The sequence below is a fragment of the Oncorhynchus mykiss genome, chromosome 16 (genome assembly GCF_013265735.2).
Source record: "Oncorhynchus mykiss isolate Arlee chromosome 16, USDA_OmykA_1.1, whole genome shotgun sequence".
Taxonomy (NCBI): domain Eukaryota; kingdom Metazoa; phylum Chordata; class Actinopteri; order Salmoniformes; family Salmonidae; genus Oncorhynchus; species Oncorhynchus mykiss.
Window position 1 is genome coordinate 73,720,652 of NC_048580.1, and position 22,939 is coordinate 73,743,590.

At 43.7% G+C, this 22,939-nt stretch overlaps 1 protein-coding gene across 2 annotated transcripts in view; it reads right to left on the reverse strand.

Moving 5' to 3' along the window:
• LOC110492449 (ER membrane protein complex subunit 1) overlaps nt 1-21,445 on the reverse strand; it is a 31,968-nt gene extending 10,523 nt beyond the window's left edge. The window contains exons 1-19 of one of the 2 annotated variants that reach the window (XM_036947780.1): nt 21,173-21,445; nt 20,560-20,687; nt 20,363-20,428; nt 20,095-20,188; nt 19,810-19,938; nt 19,364-19,490; nt 18,902-19,057; nt 16,495-16,668; nt 15,642-15,713; nt 15,424-15,522; nt 14,074-14,170; nt 12,922-13,038; nt 12,482-12,490; nt 11,439-11,638; nt 9,552-9,701; nt 9,077-9,238; nt 8,549-8,668; nt 8,305-8,442; nt 4,201-4,374 (exon numbers count right to left, since the gene is read on the reverse strand). In XM_036947780.1, coding sequence (XP_036803675.1) covers nt 4,201-4,374; nt 8,305-8,442; nt 8,549-8,668; nt 9,077-9,238; nt 9,552-9,701; nt 11,439-11,638; nt 12,482-12,490; nt 12,922-13,038; nt 14,074-14,170; nt 15,424-15,522; nt 15,642-15,713; nt 16,495-16,668; nt 18,902-19,057; nt 19,364-19,490; nt 19,810-19,938; nt 20,095-20,188; nt 20,363-20,428; nt 20,560-20,687; nt 21,173-21,315 — 2,355 coding nt within the window. In that variant the 5' untranslated portion in view covers nt 21,316-21,445. The remainder of the gene's footprint in view (nt 1-4,200; nt 4,375-8,304; nt 8,443-8,548; nt 8,669-9,076; nt 9,239-9,551; nt 9,702-11,438; nt 11,639-12,481; nt 12,491-12,921; nt 13,039-14,073; nt 14,171-15,423; nt 15,523-15,641; nt 15,714-16,494; nt 16,669-18,901; nt 19,058-19,363; nt 19,491-19,809; nt 19,939-20,094; nt 20,189-20,362; nt 20,429-20,559; nt 20,688-21,172) is intronic. The other variant, XM_036947781.1, reaches the window with a different exon arrangement.
• Between the last annotated feature and the right edge of the window lie 1,494 nt (nt 21,446-22,939).

Sequence of the window (22,939 nt, forward strand, 5' to 3'; positions counted from 1 at the left end):
CTACTGAAAATACTACTACCACTACTGAAAATACTACTACCACTACTGAAAATACTACTACCACTACTGAAAACACTACTACCACTACTGAAAACACTACTACCACTACTGAAAATACTACTACCACTACTGAAAATACTACTACCACTACTGAAAACACTACTACCACTACTGAAAATACTACTACCACTACTGAAAATACTACTACCACTACTGAAAATACTACTACCACTACTGAAAATACTACTACCACTACTGAAAACACTACTACCACTACTGAAAATACTACTACCACTACTGAAAATACTACTACCACTACTGATAACACTACTACTACCGATAATACTACTACCACTACTGATAACACTACTACTACCACTACTGATAATCATACTACCACTACTGATAATACTACTACCACTACTGATAATACTACTACTACTACCACCACTACTGATAATACTACTACTACCACTACTGAAAACACTACTACCACTACTGAAAATACTACTACCACTACTGATAATCATACTACTACCACCCCTACTGATAATCATACTACCACTACTGATAATACTACTACCACTACTGATAATACTACTACCACTACTGATAACACTACTACTACCGATAATACTACTACCACTACTGATAACACTACTACTACCACCACCACCGATAATACTACCACCACCACTACTGAAAATAATACTACCACTACTGAAAATACTACTACTACCACCACCACCACTACTGAAAATACTACTACCACTACTGAAAATACTACTACCACTACTGAAAATACTACTACCACCACCACTGATAATACTACCACCACCACTACTGAAAATAATACTACCACAACTGAAAATACTACTACTACCACCACTACTGAAAATACTACTACTACTAGTGAAAATACTACTACCACAACTGAAAATACTACTACCATCACCACTACTGAAAATACTACTACCACTACTGAAAATACCACTACTACCACCCCTACTGATAATCATACTACCACTACTGATAATACTACTACCACTACTGATAACACTACTACCGGTAATACTACTACCACTACTGATAACACTACTACTACCACTACTGATAATCATACTACCACTACTGATAATACTACTACTACTACCACCACTACTGATAATACTACTACTACCACCACTACTGATAACACTACTACTACCGATAATACTACTACCACCCATACTGATAATACTACTACCACCCATACTGATAATACTACTACCACCCCCACTGATAATACTACTTCCACCACTACTGATAATACCACTGATAATACTACTACTACCACCACTGATAATAATACTGATAATAATACTACCACCACTACTGATAATACTACTACTACTACTGATAATACTACTGATAATAATACTACTACCACTACTGCTGATACTACTACTACTACTACTACTGGTAATAATACTACTGATAATACTACCACTGATAATACTACTACCACTACTGATAATACTACTGATAATAATACCACTGATAATACTACTACCACTACTGATAATACCACTACCACTACTGATAATACTACTACTACTACCACTACTGATAATACTACTGATAATAATACCACTGATAATACTACTACCACTACTGATAATACCACTACCACCACTACTGATAATACTACCACCACCACCACTACTGATAATACTACTACCGCTACTGAAAATACTACTACTACCACCACCACCACTACTACTGAAAATAATACTATCACTACTGAAAATACTACTACTACTGATAATACTACTGATAATAATACTACTACCACCACCACTGATAATACTACCACCACCACCACTACTGAAAATACTACTACTACTACTACCACCACTACTGAAAATAATACTACCAATACTGAAAATACTACTACCTTCACCACTACTGATAATACTACTACCACTACTGAAAATACTACTACCACTACTGAAAATACCACTACCACTACTGAAAATACCACTACTACCACCCCTACTGATAATCATACTACCACTACTGATAATACTACTACTACCACTACTGATAATACTACTACTGATAATACTACTACTACCACCACTACTGATAATACTACTACTACCACTACTGATAATACTACTACTGATAATACTACTACTACCACCACTACTGATAATACTACTACTACTGAAAATACTACTGAAAATACCACTACCACTACTGAAAATACCACTACTACCACCCCTACTGATAATCATACTACCACTACTGATAATACTACTACTACCACTACTGATAATACTACTACCTATAATACTACTACTACCACTACTGATAACACTACTACTATTGATAATACTACTACTACCACTACTGATAATACTACTACTACCACTACTGATAACACTACTACTACTGATAATACCACTGATAATACTACTGATAACACTACTACCACCACTACTGATAATACTACTACCACCCCTACTGATAATACTACTACCACCACCACTACTGATAATACTACTACTACCGATAATACTACTACTACCACTACTGATAACACTACTACTACTGATAATACTACTACCACCACTACTGATGATCATAGTACTACTGATAATACCACTGATAAGACTACTGATAACACTACTACCACCACTACTGATAATACTACTACTACCACTACTGATAACACTACTACTATTGATAATACTACTACTACCACTACTGATAACACTACTACCACCCCTACTGATAATACTACTACCACCCCTACTGATAATACTACTACTACCACTACTGATAATACTACTACTGATAATACTACTACTACCACCACTACTGATAATACTACTACCACCACTACTGATAATACTACTACTACCACTACTGATAATACTACTACTGATAATACTACTACTACCACCACTACTGATAATACTACTACTACTGAAAATACTACTGAAAATACCACTACCACTACTGAAAATACCACTACTACCACCCCTACTGATAATCATACTACCACTACTGATAATACTACTACTACCACTACTGATAATACTACTACTACCACTACTGATAACACTACTACTATTGATAATACTACTACTACCACTACTGATAACACTACTACTACTGATAATACCACTGATAATACTACTGATAACACTACTACCACCACTACTGATAATACTACTACCACCCCTACTGATAATACTACTACCACCACCACTACTGATAATACTACTACTACCGATAATACTACTACTACCACTACTGATAACACTACTACTACTGATAATACTACTACCACCACTACTGATGATCATAGTACTACTGATAATACCACTGATAAGACTACTGATAACACTACTACCACCACTACTGATAATACTACTACTACCACTACTGATAACACTACTACTATTGATAATACTACTACTACCACTACTGATAACACTACTACCACCCCTACTGATAATACTACTACCACCCCTACTGATAATACTACTACCACCACCACTACTGATAATACTACTACTACTACCGATAATACTACTACTACCACTACTGATAACACTACTACTACTGATAATACTACTACCACCACTACTGATAATCATAGTACTACTGATAATACCACTGATAAGACTACTGATAACACTACTACCACCACTACTGATAATACTACTACCACCCCTACTGATAATACTACTACCACCCATACTGATAATACTACTACCACCCCACTGATAATACTACTACCACCACCACTACTGATAACCATACTACTACCACCGCTGAAAATACTACTAATAATACTACCACCACTACAGATAATAATACTACTAACACCACTAATAATACTACTGATAATACTACTACTACTACTGATAATACTACTACCGATAATACTACTACTACTACTACTACTAATAATAATAATAATACTACTACTACTACTACTACTAATTCTACTAATAATAATAATAATAATACTAATACTACTACTACTACTACTGCTGAGAATACTACTACTGATAATTCTACTAATAATAATAATACTACTACTACTACTACTGCTGAGAATACTACTACTGATAATTCTACTGATAATTCTACTGATAATACTACTACTACTGTGAATACTTGGCTGCTACTGCTACTACTCACCACCACCCAGTTCTCAGAGTGGACAAAGTGCACGGGCCCCCTGGCCTTCCTCTGGACGGCTTCATGGATGATCCGTCCAGTCACACCGTCGACCAGGAACACGCCCACGAAGGCCCGCTCAGGGTGTGCGTCTGTACTCTCCGTCACCACTGCCAGCAGGTTAGGGTTCAGGTACTGTGGTGAGAAAAAAAAGAGACTGTTATTCAGGTCTTCACACAACAACAACAAAAAAACACAATTGTTCTTATTTCCAATAAGTTTGTATGTGCATTTGTTTGCTCCTCAAAAATGACTAAAAGTTAAACTTTTGGGTCAGAGTTTGCAGATATTACCCGCTGAACATGCTTTTTAGTCCAGAACTAGTCTAAAATCTGGATCTGGGAAACCGGCCCTTAATAGTTTGCGTGTAGAGCCTTTAGTCCACAGCCTTTCTTAAAGTATGGGTTGAAACCCACTTGCCATGGTAATAGTGGGTTGTTGGCGTGTCAGAGTAAATGTAGAATTATTTAATGAATTACTGGAATTAATTTGGCCATGTGCATGTCCTCCCTCCTAGAGCAGTGTTTACCTTGTAGAGAACACTGTCCTCCCACCTAGAGCAGTATTTACCTTGTAGAGAACACTGTCCCACCACCTAGAGCAGTGTTTACCTTGTAGAGAACGCTGTCCTCCCACCTAGAGCAGTGTTTACCTTGTAGAGAACGCTGTCCTCCCACCTAGAGCAGTGTTTACCTTGTAGAGAACGCTGTCCTCCCACCTAGAGCAGTGTTTACCTTGTAGAGAACACTGTCCACCCACCTAGAGCAGTGTTTACCTTGTAGAGAACGCTGTCCTCCCACCTAGAGCAGTGTTTACCTTGTAGAGAACGCTGTCCTCCCACCTAGAGCAGTGTTTACCTTGTAGAGAACGCTGTCCTCCCACCTAGAGCAGTGTTTACCTTGTAGAGAACACTGTCCTCCCACCTAGAGCAGTGTTTACCTTGTAGAGAACCCACCTAGAGCAGTGTTTACCTTGTAGAGAACGCTGTCCTCCCACCTAGAGCAGTGTTTACCTTGTAGAGAACGCTGTCCTCCCACCTAGAGCAGTGTTTACCTTGTAGAGAACACTGTCCCACCACCTAGAGCAGTGTTTACCTTGTAGAGAACACTGTCCCACCACCTAGAGCAGTGTTTACCTTGTAGAGAACGCTGTCCTCCCACCTAGAGCAGTGTTTACCTTGTAGAGAACCCACCTAGAGCAGTGTTTACCTTGTAGAGAACGCTGTCCTCCCACCTAGAGCAGTGTTTACCTTGTAGAGAACGCTGTCCTCCCACCTAGAGCAGTGTTTACCTTGTAGAGAACACTGTCCTCCCACCTAGAGCAGTGTTTACCTTGTAGAGAACGCTGTCCTCCCACCTAGAGCAGTGTTTACCTTGTAGAGAACGCTGTCCTCCCACCTAGAGCAGTGTTTACCTTGTAGAGAACACTGTCCCACCACCTAGAGCAGTGTTTACCTTGTAGAGAACACTGTCCCACCACCTAGAGCAGTGTTTACCTTGTAGAGAACGCTGTCCTCCCACCTAGAGCAGTGTTTACCTTGTAGAGAACCCACCTAGAGCAGTGTTTACCTTGTAGAGAACGCTGTCCTCCCACCTAGAGCAGTGTTTACCTTGTAGAGAACGCTGTCCTCCCACCTAGAGCAGTGTTTACCTTGTAGAGAACACTGTCCTCCCACCTAGAGCAGTGTTTACCTTGTAGAGAACCCACCTAGAGCAGTGTTTACCTTGTAGAGAACGCTGTCCTCCCACCTAGAGCAGTGTTTACCTTGTAGAGAACGCTGTCCTCCCACCTAGAGCAGTGTTTACCTTGTAGAGAACACTGTCCCACCACCTAGAGCAGTGTTTACCTTGTAGAGAACACTGTCCCACCACCTAGAGCAGTGTTTACCTTGTAGAGAACGCTGTCCTCCCACCTAGAGCAGTGTTTACCTTGTAGAGAACCCACCTAGAGCAGTGTTTACCTTGTAGAGAACGCTGTCCTCCCACCTAGAGCAGTGTTTACCTTGTAGAGAACGCTGTCCTCCCACCTAGAGCAGTGTTTACCTTGTAGAGAACACTGTCCTCCCACCTAGAGCAGTGTTTACCTTGTAGAGAACGCTGTCCTCCCACCTAGAGCAGTGTTTACCTTGTAGAGAACGCTGTCCTCCCACCTAGAGCAGTGTTTACCTTGTAGAGAACACTGTCCTCCCACCTGGAGCAGTGTTTACCTAGTAGAGAATGCTGTCCTCCCACCTAGAGCAGTGTTTACCTTGTAGAGAATGCTGTCCTCCCACCTAGAGCAGTGTTTACCTTGTAGAGAACGCTGTCCTCCCACCTAGAGCAATGTTTACCTTGTAGAGAACACTGTCCCACCACCTAGAGCAGTGTTTACCTTGTAGAGAACGCTGTCCTCCCACCTAGAGCAGTGTTTACCTTGTAGAGAACGCTGTCCTCCCACCTAGAGCAGTGTTTACCTTGTAGAGAACGCTGTCCTCCCACCTAGAGCAGTGTTTACCTTGTAGAGAACGCTGTCCTCCCACCTAGAGCAGTGTTTACCTTGTAGAGAACGCTGTCCTCCCACCTAGAGCAGTGTTTACCTTGTAGAGAACGCTGTCCTCCCACCTAGAGCAGTGTTTACCTTGTAGAGAACGCTGTCCTCCCACCTAGAGCAGTGTTTACCTTGTAGAGAACGCTGTCCTCCCACCTAGAGCAGTGTTTACCTTGTAGAGAATGCTGTCCTCCCACCTAGAGCAGTGTTTACCTTGTAGAGAACGCTGTCCTCCCACCTAGAGCAGTGTTTACCTTGTAGAGAACGCTGTCCTCCCACCTAGAGCAGTGTTTACCTTGTAGAGAACGCTGTCCTCCCACCTAGAGCAGTGTTTACCTTGTAGAGAACGCTGTCCTCCCACCTAGAGCAGTGTTTACCTTGTAGAGAACGCTGTCCTCCCACCTAGAGCAATGTTTACCTTGTAGAGAACACTGTCCCACCACCTAGAGCAGTGTTTACCTTGTAGAGAACGCTGTCCTCCCACCTAGAGCAGTGTTTACCTTGTAGAGAACGCTGTCCTCCCACCTAGAGCAGTGTTTACCTTGTAGAGAACGCTGTCCTCCCACCTAGAGCAGTGTTTACCTTGTAGAGAACGCTGTCCTCCCACCTAGAGCAGTGTTTACCTTGTAGAGAACGCTGTCCTCCCACCTAGAGCAGTGTTTACCTTGTAGAGAACGCGGTCCTCCCACCTAGAGCAGTGTTTACCTTGTAGAGAACACTGTCCCACCACCTAGAGCAGTGTTTACCTTGTAGAGAACGCTGTCCTCCCACCTAGAGCAGTGTTTACCTTGTAGAGAACGCTGTCCTCCCACCTAGAGCAGTGTTTACCTTGTAGAGAACGCTGTCCTCCCACCTAGAGCAGTGTTTACCTTGTAGAGAACCCACCTAGAGCAGTGTTTACCTTGTAGAGAACGCTGTCCTCCCACCTAGAGCAGTGTTTACCTTGTAGAGAACGCTGTCCTCCCACCTAGAGCAGTGTTTACCTTGTAGAGAACGCTGTCCTCCCACCTAGAGCAGTGTTTACCTTGTAGAGAACGCTGTCCTCCCACCTAGAGCAGTGTTTACCTTGTAGAGAACGCTGTCCTCCCACCTAGAGCAGTGTTTAACTTGTAGAGAACGCTGTCCTCCCACCTAGAGCAGTGTTTACCTTGTAGAGAACGCTGTCCTCCCACCTAGAGCAGTGTTTACCTTGTAGAGAACGCTGTCCTCCCACCTAGAGCAGTGTTTACCTTGTAGAGAACGCTGTCCTCCCACCTAGAGCAGTGTTTACCTTGTAGAGAACGCTGTCCTCCCACCTAGAGCAGTGTTTACCTTGTAGAGAACGCTGTCCTCCCACCTAGAGCAGTGTTTACCTTGTAGAGAACGCTGTCCTCCCACCTAGAGCAGTGTTTACCTTGTAGAGAACCCACCTAGAGCAGTGTTTACCTTGTAGAGAACGCTGTCCTCCCACCTAGAGCAGTGTTTACCTTGTAGAGAACCCACCTAGAGCAGTGTTTACCTTGTAGAGAACGCTGTCCTCCCACCTAGAGCAGTGTTTACCTTGTAGAGAACGCTGCGGTCTCCCATCACTCTGCCCTGAGAGTGGACATGCTCGTTGGGTCTCTTCCCTTTAACAGCTACTATCTTCTGAACCTCTGTAGGAAGGACCACCTCCCAGATCCGCTCTGTGGACAGGTCCTGGATGAACACACACACACTCAATGTCACATCCATGCATACACACACACACACACACAAATGAATGTCGCGTACACACACACACACACACACAGTGTTAAGTCACCTTGCGCAGTCTGAATCCAGACAGGTTTCCGTGCTCTGAGCGGATCAGGTAGAAGAAGATGGAGGAGGCCATCTCCTGGAGCTGCTGCAGGACGTTCTTAGTGGACGGGAAGGCTGTCACCTGGAGGGAGGGGAGGGAGGGAGGGAGGGAACACATAAAAGGCAGAAAAACGAAAAGGAGTCAACACTAACAGGGACTTTACAAAATAAAGGTGCAAATCTTTCCCACAATGCAACAGATTATTTATTTTTCTTTCACATCAGTTAAAACCCATTGATGTTTCATCCCCCCCAAGACCTTGGTATCAGACAGATGTAGACCTACCTTGTATTGGTCATCGACCAGCAGCAGGACCTTGGAATCAGACAGTCCTACCTTGTATTGGTCGTCGACCAGCAGCAGGACCTTGGAATCAGACAGTCCTACCTTGTATTGGTCGTCGACCAGCAGCAGGACCTTGGAATCAGACAGTCCTACCTTGTATTGGTCGTCGACCAGCAGCAGGACCTTGGAATCAGACAGACCTACCTTGTATTGGTCGTCGACCAGCAGCAGGACCTTGGCGTAGTCCTGGTCTATAACAGGTAGTAGGAGTGACTGGAGGATGGGGCGGGGCAGGGCTGGCAGGGCGATGTGGCTCTTCCTACCAAATATGGGGTTGAACACATGCAGGGTGGCCAGGCCAGTGTCCTGGGTAGGGGGGGGAAACAGACACAGCGATAGCAGAAATGTTTAGAAAGAAATGGAGACATTTCCTCCAACGTTACATCCAGTCGGAGTAAGAGCTGCCCTACCTAGTTACAAGTACGTAAACACTTAAGTATTAATCCCTACTGAGATGCTTGATAACGACAGCCCCCCGATGTCTTTTTCAGGTTCAAGATCAAGAATTTAAAATCATTGGGGAATCTTAAAATTCACCAGAGCTCTCAAATAAAAACAAATAAATAAATGGTGTAGTAAGGACTATTTTGCAACACAGTCCACGGGTGTTGTTTTCTACCTTATCCTTGATGAGCAGAGTGCACTGTGGGGGATGTGGGAAGTGAGCGGTAGTCCTCTGAACTATCAGTTTGAAGGCTGCGTTGGGCTGGACATTCTCCAGGTAGTGCTTCCACAGAATGCTGCCTGACTTGCTGTCGATGCCAAAGAGCTGGAACCAAACGGAGATCAAAGATGATTATTTCATACCGTGCGCTATAAAGTATAACAATACCTGTTTTAATGGCCAAGAACAAAACGCACTGTGAAAGCCGAACATCCTTCCAAACAACATTCCAATCATTTATTAAATCGATTGTACAAAAAGCACATCACATTCAGAGCATTTGACAGAGCTTGTGCTTCGACTGAACACAACATCCTGCATATGAGCCTCACTAGGACTACAGTAAAGTGCTACCAATGTTGGTGCTGAGGTCAACAGATCGTAGTGATAAGGTCAACAGATAGTAGGATGAGGTCAACAGGTAGTAGTGATAAGGTCAACAGGTGATGAGGTCAACAGACAGTAGTGATGGGGTCAACAGATAGTAGTGATAAGGTCAACAGGTGATGAGCTCAACAGACAGTAGTGATAAGGTCAACAGGTGATGAGGTCAACAGACAGTAGTGATGAGGTCAACAGATAGTAGTGATAAGGTCAACAGGTGATGAGGTCAACAGACAGTAGTGATGAGGTCAACAGATAGTAGTGATAAGGTCAACAGGTGATGAGCTCAACAGACAGTAGTGATAAGGTCAACAGGTGATGAGGTCAGACAGTAGTGATGAGGTCAACAGACAGTAGTGATGAGGTCAACAGGTGATGAGGTCAACAGACAGTAGTGATGAGGTCAACAGACAGTAGTGATGAGGTCAACAGGTGATGAGGTCAACAGACAGTAGTGATGAGGTCAACAGACAGTAGAGATGAGGTCAACAGACAGTAGTGATGAGGTCAACAGGTGATGAGGTCAACAGACAGTAGAGATGAGGTCAACAGACAGTAGTGATGAGGTCAACAGGTGATGAGGTCAACAGACAGTAGTGATGAGGTCAACAGACAGTAGTGATGAGGTCAACAGGTGATGAGGTCAGACAGTAGTGATGAGGTCAACAGGTGATGAGGTCAACAGACAGTAGTGATGAGGTCAACAGGTGATGAGGTCAACAGACAGTAGTGATAAGGTCAACAGGTGATGAGGTCAACAGACAGTAGTGATGAGGTCAACAGACAGTAGTGATGAGGTCAACAGGTGATGAGGTCAACAGACAGTAGTGATGAGGTCAACAGACAGTAGTGATGAGGTCAACAGGTGATGAGGTCAACAGACAGTAGTGATGAGGTCAACAGGTGATGAGGTCAACAGACAGTAGAGATGAGGTCAACAGGTAGTAGTGATGAGGTCAACAGGTGATGAGGTCAACAGACAGTAGTGATGGGGTCATCAGACAGTAGTGATGGGGTCATCAGACAGTAGTGATGGGGTCATCAGACAGTAGTGATGGGGTCATCAGACAGTAGTGATGGGGTCAAGAGGTGATGAGGTCAACAGACAGTAGTGATGAGGTCATCAGACAGTAGTGATGAGGTCATCAGACAGTAGTGATGAGGTCATCAGACAGAACCTTTCTCTACCAATGAGTAGATCTCTAGCAGCAGTTCACCTTTAGTTTCTTCTTCTTCTTTTTTTTTTACCTTTGCAGGTTTTTTAGCAGGTAGTTTCTCACCTTGCTGGAGGCAGTGACCATGAGGATCACCTTCTGCCATCTATAAACACACACACCCTCTCGTCTCACCTTCCGAGGCCGTGACCCCCCTCCCCCTCTCGTCTCACCTTCCGAGGCCGTGACCACCCTCCCCCTCTCGTCTCACTTTCCCCGAGGCCGTGACCCCCTCCCGTCTCACCTTCCCCGAGGCGGTGACCATAACCATCATCTTCTGCAGGTTGAACTCATCCCTGGACAACGTTTCTATGGTGACCTCGTTCTTAACCTGGCTGCGGGGTTTACGGGCTTCGTAGAACAACTTCCACAGGTGGGCCAGCCACGCCTGGAGCAGAGTCACCTGGGATGACAGACGCTTCAGCACCATGGGGAATAACCCGTCTAAGGGGGAGGGAGAACCACGGACACACGGACACACGTTATTATCTACAGTTTCAGTCGTTAGATTATAAAAACAGTTATCGTTCGAGGGTGAAGTCGTCACGATAGAAGGCTGGACCGCAAGAAGTTTCCTCAGGTTTATCAGGACGACAGAGGATTCTTTCTACAGGGACAGTAAATACACGAGGTCGACACTGATCTACAAACAAACGACAGACTACAAGAACACAACCAAACAACAGACTACAGGAACACAACAAACACTACAAGAACACAACCAAACAACAAAGACTACAAGAACACAACAAAGACTACAAGAACACAACAAAGACTACAAGAACACAACAAAGACTACAAGAACACAACAAAGACTACAAGAACACAACAAAGACTACAAGAACACAACAAAGACTACAAGAACACAACAAAGACTACAAGAACACAACAAAGACTACAGGAACACAACAAAGACTACAGGAACACAACAAAGACTACAAGAACACAACAAAGACTACAGGAACACAACAAAGACTACAGGAACACAACAAAGACTACAGGAACACAACAAAGACTACAAGAACACAACAAAGACTACAGGAACACAACAAAGACTACAAGAACACAACAAAGACTACAGGAACACAACAAAGACTACAGGAACACAACAAAGACTACAAGAACACAAAGACTACAAGAACACAACCAAACAACAAAGACTACAAGAACACAACAAAGACTACAAGAACACAACCAAACAACAAAGCAGAAACTTAAATATCAGAGCCCTTCGCTACTGATCGTCAAGATAAGCAAACAGAAAGGACAGAAAGCTCAGAGCTTTACCTTGAATGGCTGGATCCAAGCGCAGCAATTAGAAAACCAAAGAGACAGAGCAAGACTTAAGCCAAATTGGGGATAGCAATATACAAGAGGACAATTAGCTTAGACAGGGTCAAATACCATTATATGTTCCTGGCGGCAACAAACACAGGCCATCACAAATACTTATAAAAAGCCAAAAAGAGACAAAAACACATAAAAAAAATTACAAATATTTTATAAATAATAATAAATAAAAAATTAACAAAAAAGACAATGTTAAAAACTTCAATACATATATTTTAAAAGGGGAATGCCTAAGCATAATAACATTAGAGAAATACTTTTTTTTTTGTGTCACCCTTAATTATTATATTTTATGCACGTTGTCTTTTCTACGTTGTGTATTTTAAAATGATAACATGAATAACGTTAGCTAGGCTCTGATCTCTGACGTTCTTTACCAGCTTTCTTGCCAAACTCCCCCTCCAGCTCGGCCTGGGTCCCAGTGAGTGGCAGGTCCACCATCTCCATGGTAACAACATCAGCTAGGGCCTCCTCTCTGGTCCATACCACACGTCCTGGAATCACAGGGGTTGGTTAGAAGCCTGGTCTAGTGTGTGTGTGTGTGTGTGTGTGTGTGTGTGTTCCAGTGTGTGTGTGTGTTCCAGTGTGTGTGTGTGTGTGTCTTCCAGTGTGTGTGTTCGTGTGTGTGTGTGTGTGTTCCAGTGTGTGTGTGTGTTCCAGTGTGTGTGTGTGTTCCAGTGTGTGTGTGTGTGTGTGTGTGTGTTCCAGTGTGTGTTCGTGTGTGTGTGTGTGTTCCAGTGTGTTCAGGTTTTTTTTGTGTGAATCCAAAATAAGCTTAGGTGGTGGGCGTGGCAATGCGAACGGTCGCCCGTCGTCACGGCGACAGGATATTTTACACTCTTGGCGAGGTTGAGATTATTTGTAAAACAAAAATGAAGCAAATTTCCTGCAAGTCTACACAGTTCTCCATGGGAGCTGAGAACCCCTTTCGCAGTTTAAAGCTAATTTCCTACAATTCTAAGCATTTCGTCATGAATAATGCTGTGTTCTTTCACACAAACATAACAAAATGAATACTAATAAATGCTTTGTTTTTTTTATTTTCAATTCTCCCCGACTGTCTAACTTATGTTAGTTTTTTTTTTTTAAACATTCGTATGAGAACAATCTAGACCATTATCTTTTCTACATATTTTAGATCTGATTTTTCGTTTAAGTTTACACACCAAGAGCGCTTTTCCATCCCAATTTTTATTTATTTTTTACCCCCAAAAAATACAAAGATTACAATGACAGACAAATCCCTAATGTGTGTATGTGTGTGCGCACGTTTCTGGTTTTACTATCCTTGTGGGGACCAGAAGTCCTCACAAGGGTACTAAAACAAGGAAAATTCAGACAAGTGGGTATATTTCTCAGTCCCCACAAGGAAGAAAAAGCTATTTTAGGCTGAGGGGGTTGGTTTATAATCAGGGTTAGGAGTTGGGTTCAGAGTTAGGGAAAATAGGATTTGGAATGGGAATCAATGGTTTGGTCCTCACAGGGATAGTAAAACCAACGTGTGTGTGTGTGTGTGTGTGTGTGTGTACCTGGCTGCTGTATGAAGGTGAGAGCATGGTCCTGTGTCTGCACTAGGACCCTGTAGCCCACAGAGTCGTCTTTCTTCAGGAAGGCATGGACGTACAGCTGGGGAGGGGAGACATCACAGGGTGAGACATCACAGGGTGAGACACTACAGGGTGAGACACCACACACTACAGGGTGAGACACCACACACTACAGGGTGAGACACTACAGGGTGAGACACTACAGGGTGAGACACCACAGGGTGAGACACTACAGGGTGAGACACTACACACTACAGGGTGAGACACCACACACTACAGGGTGAGACACCACACACTACAGGGTGAGACACCACACACTACAGGGTGAGACACCACACACTACAGAGTGAGACACTACACACTACAGGGTGAGACACTACAGGGTGAGATACTACAGGGTGAGACACCACACACTACAGGGTGAGACACTACAGGGTGAGACATCACACACTACAGGGTGAGACATCACAGGGTGAGACATCACAGGGTGAGACATCACAGGGTGAGACATCACAGGGTGACACACTACAGGGTGAGACACCACACACTACAGGGTGAGACACCACAGGGTGAGACATCACACACTACAGGGTGAGACATCACAGGGTGAGACATCACAGGGTGAGACATCACAGGGTGAGACATCACAGGGTGACACACTACAGGGTGAGACACCACACACTACAGGGTGAGACATCACAGGGTGAGACATCACAGGGTGAGACATCACAGGGTGAGACATCACAGGGTGAGACATCACAGGGTGACACACTACAGGGTGAGACACCACACACTACAGGGTGAGACATCACAGGGTGAGACATCACAGGGTGAGACACCACAGGGTGAGACATCACAGGGTGAGACATCACAGGGTGAGACACCACAGGGTGAGACATCACAGGGTGAGACATCACAGGGTGAGACATCACAGGGTGAGACACCACAGGGTGAGACATCACAGGGTGAGACATCACAGGGTGAGACATCACAGGGTGAGACATCACAGGGTGAGACATCACAGGGTGACACACTACAGGGTGAGACACCACACACTACAGGGTGAGACATCACAGGGTGAGACATCACAGGGTGAGACATCACAGGGTGAGACATCACAGGGTGAGACACCCGTAAAGCACTTCGTGACAACCGATCACGTAAAAAAAGATGTAGAAATAAATGTGATTTGATTGCCGTCCTGCACCCCAACATTGGCAGATTCCAACTGGGGTTTCCTTTAGACTTTTCTGGAAGCGAGTGGGTCGGATGTGTCAAACCCCCATATTTACTACCCTATACCTGCTTTACCGACATACAGACAACACTCACCATGTGTGGTTTCCCCCCGTTAGGCTCCAGGGGAAAGAGGACGGTGGTGTCCAACAACCTGCGACCAGAGTCAACGCTGAACAGATTGATGGCGCAAGCCTGCAGTGGGAACGGCAAGGGAGATAACCAACGGGGTTTACTCACCGCAGTATAATTAATAAACTACATAAATTACGGATCAATTTTAGGTCAACGCTGACGACACGATGACGACTCACCGTTTCGTTTTTGGGAGTCATGACGGCAGCAACAGTCTTCTTCCCCGTGGTGGCAAATGAGACTAAGAACGCCTGTACAAAAACAACAACAACAACAACAACATAGAAACGTGTTTATTATCTCCACTTAGAACTCATTCAGCTTTATTGACCTTCCAACTAACAACATTTGAGGTCATATATTGTCCAGGTTGGTAAATGGTCACATAATACACTGTGTGCTGATGGACTATCCAGAGAGACGTGTATTACTGGGGAGAAATATATAGCAGTAATCAAACTCACAGACGCGGTCTACTGTATATAGGTAGACATGGTTTACTGTATACAGGTAGATACTGTATACAGGTAGACATGGTTTACTGTATACAGGTAGATACTGTATACAGGTAGACATGGTTTACTGTATATAGGTAGATACTGTATACAGGTAGATACTGTATACAGGTAGACATGGTTTACTGTATACAGGTAGATACTGTATACAGGTAGACATGGTTTACTGTATATAGGTAGATACTGTATACAGGTAGACATGGTTTACTGTATACAGGTAGATACTGTATACAGGTAGATACTGTATACAGGTAGATACTGTATACAGGTAGATACTGTATACAGGTAGATACTGTATACAGGTAGATAGGTAGACATGGTTTACTGTATACAGGTAGATACGGTTTACTGTATATAGGTAGACATGGTTTACTGTATGGTATAACAAAAACAACGGTCAGTGACATTAATGATTGCCTTTCTGGGATTAATTACGTTTATTGAATTCAACTATATTGAATAAACAAAAATGAATGAACGAATGAATGAATGAATGAATGAATGAATGAATGTGTACCGGCTGGAAGTCTCTGAGTGGGGCGATGGTGTATCCATCAGCATTGAGCTGTAGCAGGACGTGGTGGTCTGGTCCGAGCTGGAGAAAGAACTCTGAGAGGGGGGAGCGGGCCGGGTGGGGCTGACTGGACACCAGGACGGGCTGGAAGCCTGGGGACACCTCCAGATCCAGAGACTGGGGGGGGAGAGAGTAGGAAAGGAAGCAACAGAAAGACACCGGTCATTCGTTTCCACTCAACAAGCAATAGCATCAATGGGATAATTAATCCACAAGGTATTCACAGGATTTAAAGGAAAAAAAATCCACTCAAAAACAATGGAAATTTGCTAAGACGTTAACATTAGCTAGCGTCTGCTCGCTAGCTGAACCAGTCTCAAAATCAACCCATATGAAACTGAAAGGCAGGGATGCCAACAACGCCAGTTCACACACTCCATGCTGAATACACATGCTAGCTAGTGCAGTGAAGTTCTCGCTAATTCCCAAATGAGTTTTCATTCTGTTCTGCTGTGATTGGTGCGCCGAGTTCTACAGCTGACTCCTCTCTGTGACGTCATCACGTCGGCCAGATGTTCCAGAGTAGCAAGACACAGAGCCAGTTGTCAGTCAGATACATGCTGATTTCTAAGAACAGTCCCATAACTTTGGTTCCGTACAGCTTCATCAACAAGCTGGCAAACTAGCTAGCGTACGGCCGTTCAAACTAGCTAGCGTACGGCCGTTCAAACTAGCTAGCGTACGGCCGTTCAAACTAGCTAGCGTACGGCCGTTCAAACTAGCTAGCGTACGGCCGTTCAAACTAGCTAGCGTACGGCCGTTCAAACTAGCTAGCGTACGGCCGTTCAAACTAGCTAGCGTACGGCCGTTCAAACTAGCTAGCGTACGGCCGTTCAAACTAGCTAGCGTACGGCCGTTCAAACTAGCTAGCGTACGGCCGTTCAAACTAGCTAGCGTACGGCCGTTCAAACTAGCTAGCGTACGGCCGTTCAAACTAGCTAGCGTACGGCCGTTCAAACTAGCTAGCGTACGGCCGTTCAAACTAGCTAGCGTACGGCCGTTCAAACTAGCTAGCGTACGGCCGTTCAAACTAGCTAGCGTACGGCCGTTCAAACTAGCTAGCGTATGGCCGTTCAAACTAGCTAGCGTACGGCCGTTCAAACTAGCTAGCGTATGGCCGTTCAAACTAGCTAGCGTACGACCGTTCAAACTAGCTAGCGTACGACCGTTCAAACTAGCTAGCGTACGACCGTTCAAACTAGCTAGCGTACGGCCGTTCAAACTAGCTAGCGTACGGCCGTTCAAACTAGCTAGCGTACGGCCGTTCAAACTAGCTAGCGTACGACCGTTCAAACTAGCTAGCGTACGACCGTTCAAACTAGCTAGCGTACGACCGTTCAAACTAGCTAGCGTACGGCCGTTCAAACTAGCTAGCGTATGACCGTTCAAACTAGCTAGCGTATGACCGTTCAAACTAGCTTGCACTAGGGCTGCTAGCTGGAGCATGGGTTGCCGTAGTAGCCAGTGCGTCATAGCTACCGAGAGCAGAGTGATTTTCAGAACTAGGAATTTGTTTTAGGCAGATGAGCAAACAACATTTAAAAAAAAAAATTAAATATTTTTTTTACAAATCCGTAGAGGGATGAATGTCGCCATTTGACGTGAGACGGTGTAGTCCACTGTTGATACATTCGGCAGCAGTCAAGTTCAAGACGTTGGACTTTCAAGATACAAAGTGTCACTTGCCTCTTCATCAGGAAGTGTTTTGCATCATAGGAGTCATCATGAGGTGTCAACTGACACGTTGGATCTTGAAAGTCCAACATCTTGAAAACTTGACACTCAAAAACATTTTGGGAATGTTTTAACAAGTGGACTAATGAAAAAAATAATTATAATAATGAAAAATAACCTGTTTTTGAGTGGATTCCTTTAAAAAAATCACAGAAATTAAAGCAAAAACAGATGCCATGACTGAACCTTAAGATCGGCAGGCAAACCTTTTGGCTCGAGACACATTGGGATTTTGACATTTAAAGGAGGGCTGCTCAGATTTTTTTTTTAAAGACCGATTTGTTTGTCAAAATCGACTTGCAGGCTAGAAAAGGGGCAGTTATTTGAAAATATACAGGTCTATTATCATGTATATATAATCATCGGATGATCTATCGATCTATCTCGCTCGCGGTCCATTATCATCGATCTATAGATCGATAGATAGATCTGAAATCCAATCTGATCCTATTTCACCTTTGATTCCTATCCTTGTTATTGAATACCGACTGGTATTCAAACTCATTACAAATTATTTTACTGTTATTCGATAAGATCAGTTGCAAACATATCTGTTGCCATCAAGCACTGGCTCACTGAACGATACGGTTGTGGCGGTGGGAGACAGGTACAGTACCTGTAGTAGGATCTGGCTGAACTCTGGAGTCTCCTCAGCCTGTATCGGGAGGGTGTAGAGGGCGAGAGTGGCGGGATCCACACACATCAGCACCCCCTGACCAACCACCACACAGCTGGACTCAACACTGGACAGCCATGAGGCTTCGACTGATCTCTGAGGACAACGACAGACAGGAATCACTGGGTTAGAGACAGGACATGCGTGTACAGGCTCACGGTGGAACCAACAGACACAGTTTAGATACTGACGGAGGAGTAACCCTTTGGGCTGGTTTCCCAGACAGATTCCATTTCCTCCTGGACTGAAAAAGCATGCTCAAAAGGAGATGGGTTTTATTTATTTATTTTAAATCAAGGACTAGGCTTAATCTGGCTCTGGATAAGAGGCCCTTTCCTGATACCTTCATGAATTTTAAAATGGTTGCCAATGAAGGTTTGATGACAGTGCTAGAGTAGTTACCTGCTTGATGATCTCTCCATCCTCTAGGCTGTAGGCTATGATAGTGAGGTGAGAGTTAGGAACCACCCCCAACACATAGACCTCCTCTTCTCCCCCAGAGTACACTGCCTGGTACTGGACTGCATCACTGTGGGGTACAGAAAATACTTAGTAGATCAGTTTTACAACAGTCCTGAAATTAAATGCATCTGGCAATCCATAAAGGCTCAAACACTCAAAGTAGACTGGGTTCAAATACTATTTGAAATATTTTTAGATACTTTGAGTGTTTGATTGAGCCTTTATAGATTGCCAAATGGGCAGGGCTTGCACTCTTGGCTACATTTGATTGGCTCCATTGCGTCAGGTAAGCGTCACCAAGTGCAGCTAAATCATTTGAAATGAAAACAAATACCATTTGAACCCATGTCTGGTCCCAGACAGCACCAGTGCCCTACTGTACCTACCTGTCAGGCAGATTCTCCACCCATTTCTGGTGTCCATTGGATAAGTAGTGGAGAGAGATGGCAGCCTTCTTTAGCACTGCCACAAGCTTTACGGTGTCCTGTATGGCCACAAAACACGCAGCCTGGAAGCTGAAATAGAGAGAGACATTATGAGCTGTTCGAAATCTCTAAAAATCAATTATGTCCATTTCTATTGAGTGTCTCTCAGATATAAAAAAAAAATTGCAGATAATGAGAAACAGGTAAATCTGCACAACGAAGACACAGAGACACACACACACACACCTGCCAGTATCCAGCACGACCTCCCAGTTCAGCCCGCCAATGTTTGTGTCCCAGGAACGGAGCAAACGACCATCTCCAACCACCATCAGAGCATCTAGAGAAGACGTAAAGAAGAGTCAAATATCCGCTGTGAAAGATGAAGGGCAGGATCTTAAAATGAACATAGGCCTAGATAAAGCCAATGCTTTGACTCTGTACAACACGGTTACGTTGGCTAGGCCAAGAAACTAGGCAGGTTTACAACAAACTTTTAAAAGGCTGTGGTCACCTTGTCCATGCAGCAGAAGTATGTCTATGGTACCCTCTGGTCCGGTCTTGTCCACATGTCTCCAAACTGTAAAGTCAGAATGAAAAATATTTAACTCTATGCAACTCCAAAAAAAACAATTTTTGTCACAGATTTCAGAGTCAAAGAGAAAAGCTATAAACCCATTCGTATTTGTAATGTGAATTACAAATACTCACGGAGATCTCCAGTCCTGGAGTTGAAAGAGGCAAAGATATTCTTGTCGGTGGCGACAAACATCTTTTTAGATGACTGTGTATTCGACTCAAAGTGGGCAAAGAGTGTCTTCCCCACATACTGCTGTCTCCTGGAAACACAAAAAGGGGAATCTTTTAACAGTCAAGCCTTCTTGTCGAAATATAGCAAGCAATTTTTTACTTTAGTTAATCAATCACTAATGCACATAATAATTACTGTGGTATTTGGAGACAGTATCATATCTGCAAAGACACTGATCACAAGAAGGAGCAAGTGGGACAAATCTGGGGGTAACGGGTCTCCTTCCCCCATTGATCCTTAAACCCATTAAAAGAAGCGATCTGAAAATGCATTTACATTCTTGAATGATTAGCATATATATTCCAACAAGAGACTGTCGAGACGGGTGCAGACATGACAGGGCTAACTATTGAGTGAATCCAACCCCGGGGAGATCTACTGCCTTTTCGCCTGTGTCTAAAATCAACTACATCTGACGCTGTCAATGGTTAGCACATAGCATTAGCTTACGTTCACTAGCTGCATAGCACAATCAATAGACATTCTCAATTGTAAAATAGCTAGCTAACATACCAATCAAATTTTCCAACTTGATCTTCGAAAACAGCTTCACTAATACAAAAAAAAGACAATAAGATTACAAACAAAGACGTTAGTTTAGCCATTTTAACAGATGACTTCTTAGTGAAGGTAACGACCAAAGATGGTGGATACATGAAGATGGTTCACTCAGGCCGTTAACCATTGAAAACAAAATGGTCAGTTCCGATCTGCTTAAAGGGGGTGGTTCTCCCATGGACACCAATGCAAAAGCAGCTGGGTCTGGTCTGCTTATTTCATTGGCTGTAAATGTAACCAGAATAAAATAGGGAGTGGGGTGTCTCGCTTCCTCTTCCGTCTCTGATAACCCATGTAATAATCCCTTCCGGGTTGATTTTCTTCTTCGTTTTATTTGGCGATGTGTAAACTAACATATAAGGTGCAGTACCGCAATCTACCGTGCTGGATTGTGATGGTGAGAGGACTATTGGCACACACACACACACACATTCAGTCTGTCTGTCTGTCAGGAGAGTAAGTCAATGGTATTTTTCATAATTTAATATGTTTTATTGTAGCCTATCTTTTATGGTATTCTGAACTGGGTTTAAAATACTTAATTTAAATATGTGCCCGGGTTGAACTTGCCTGGCTCAATAAGTCAATAGAAAAGTCCCAAAACTGTAAAACCCACCCATCTGGACCTCCAGGCAGACTCGAGAAAACACTCAAAGTATTTGAACAAATATTTGTATAGTATTTGAACCAGGTCAAGTGGGATAGTATTACTACTATTAGTATTACTACTAGTATTACTACTATAAGTGATAGTATTACTACTATAAGTGATAGTATTACTACTATAAGTGATAGTATTACTACTATAAGTGATAGTATTACCCTCTGAAGGGTTCTACTAAGAACCCTTTTTATCTGTGAAAGGTTCTTCCTATAAACCCCTGTGAAGGGTTCTTCCTATAAACCCCCTGTGAAGGGTTCTTCCTATAAACCCCCCTGTGAAGGGTTCTTCCTATAACCCTCTGTGAAGGGTTCTTCCTATAACCCTCTGTGAAGGGTTCTTCCTATAAACCCCCCTGTGAAGGGTTCTTCCTATAAACCCCCTGTGAAGGGTTCTTCCTATAAACCCCCCTGTGAAGGGTTCTTCCTATAACCCTCTGTGAAGGGTTCTTCCTATAAACCCCCCTGTGAAGGGTTCTTCCTATAAACCCCCTGTGAAGGGTTCTTCCTATAAACCCCCTGTGAAGGGTTCTTCCTATAAACCCCCTGTGAAGGGTTCTTCCTATAAACCCCCTGTGAAGGGTTCTTCCTATAAACCCCCTGTGAAGGGTTCTTCCTATAAACCCCTGTGAAGGGTTCTTCCTATAAACCCCCTGTGAAGGGTTCTTCCTATAACCCCCTGTGAAGGGTTCTTCCTATAAACCCCCTGTGAAGGGTTCTTCCTATAACCCTCTGTGAAGGGTTCTTCACAGAATATCCCCATGGACGTTTCTCCAACAAGTCAGATGTCTGGTCCTTTGGGGATCTGCTCTACGAGATGCTAACCTATGGTGGGAAGCCAATACCTAGGTACTGTATCTCATGATCAGCTAACCCAGTGGTTCTCAAACCTCAGACGTTTTCACGGTTTTGTTGTGAACCCTAATTCACCTATTCAAGGGCTTGGGATAATTAGTTAACAAGTTAAATCAGAGTATCTGGAATAGATAAAATACATTGAACTGGTGGTGGTTTCCAAGGAGACCTGAAGAACCGACGATGAATTGCGTGGAATTCTGCGTC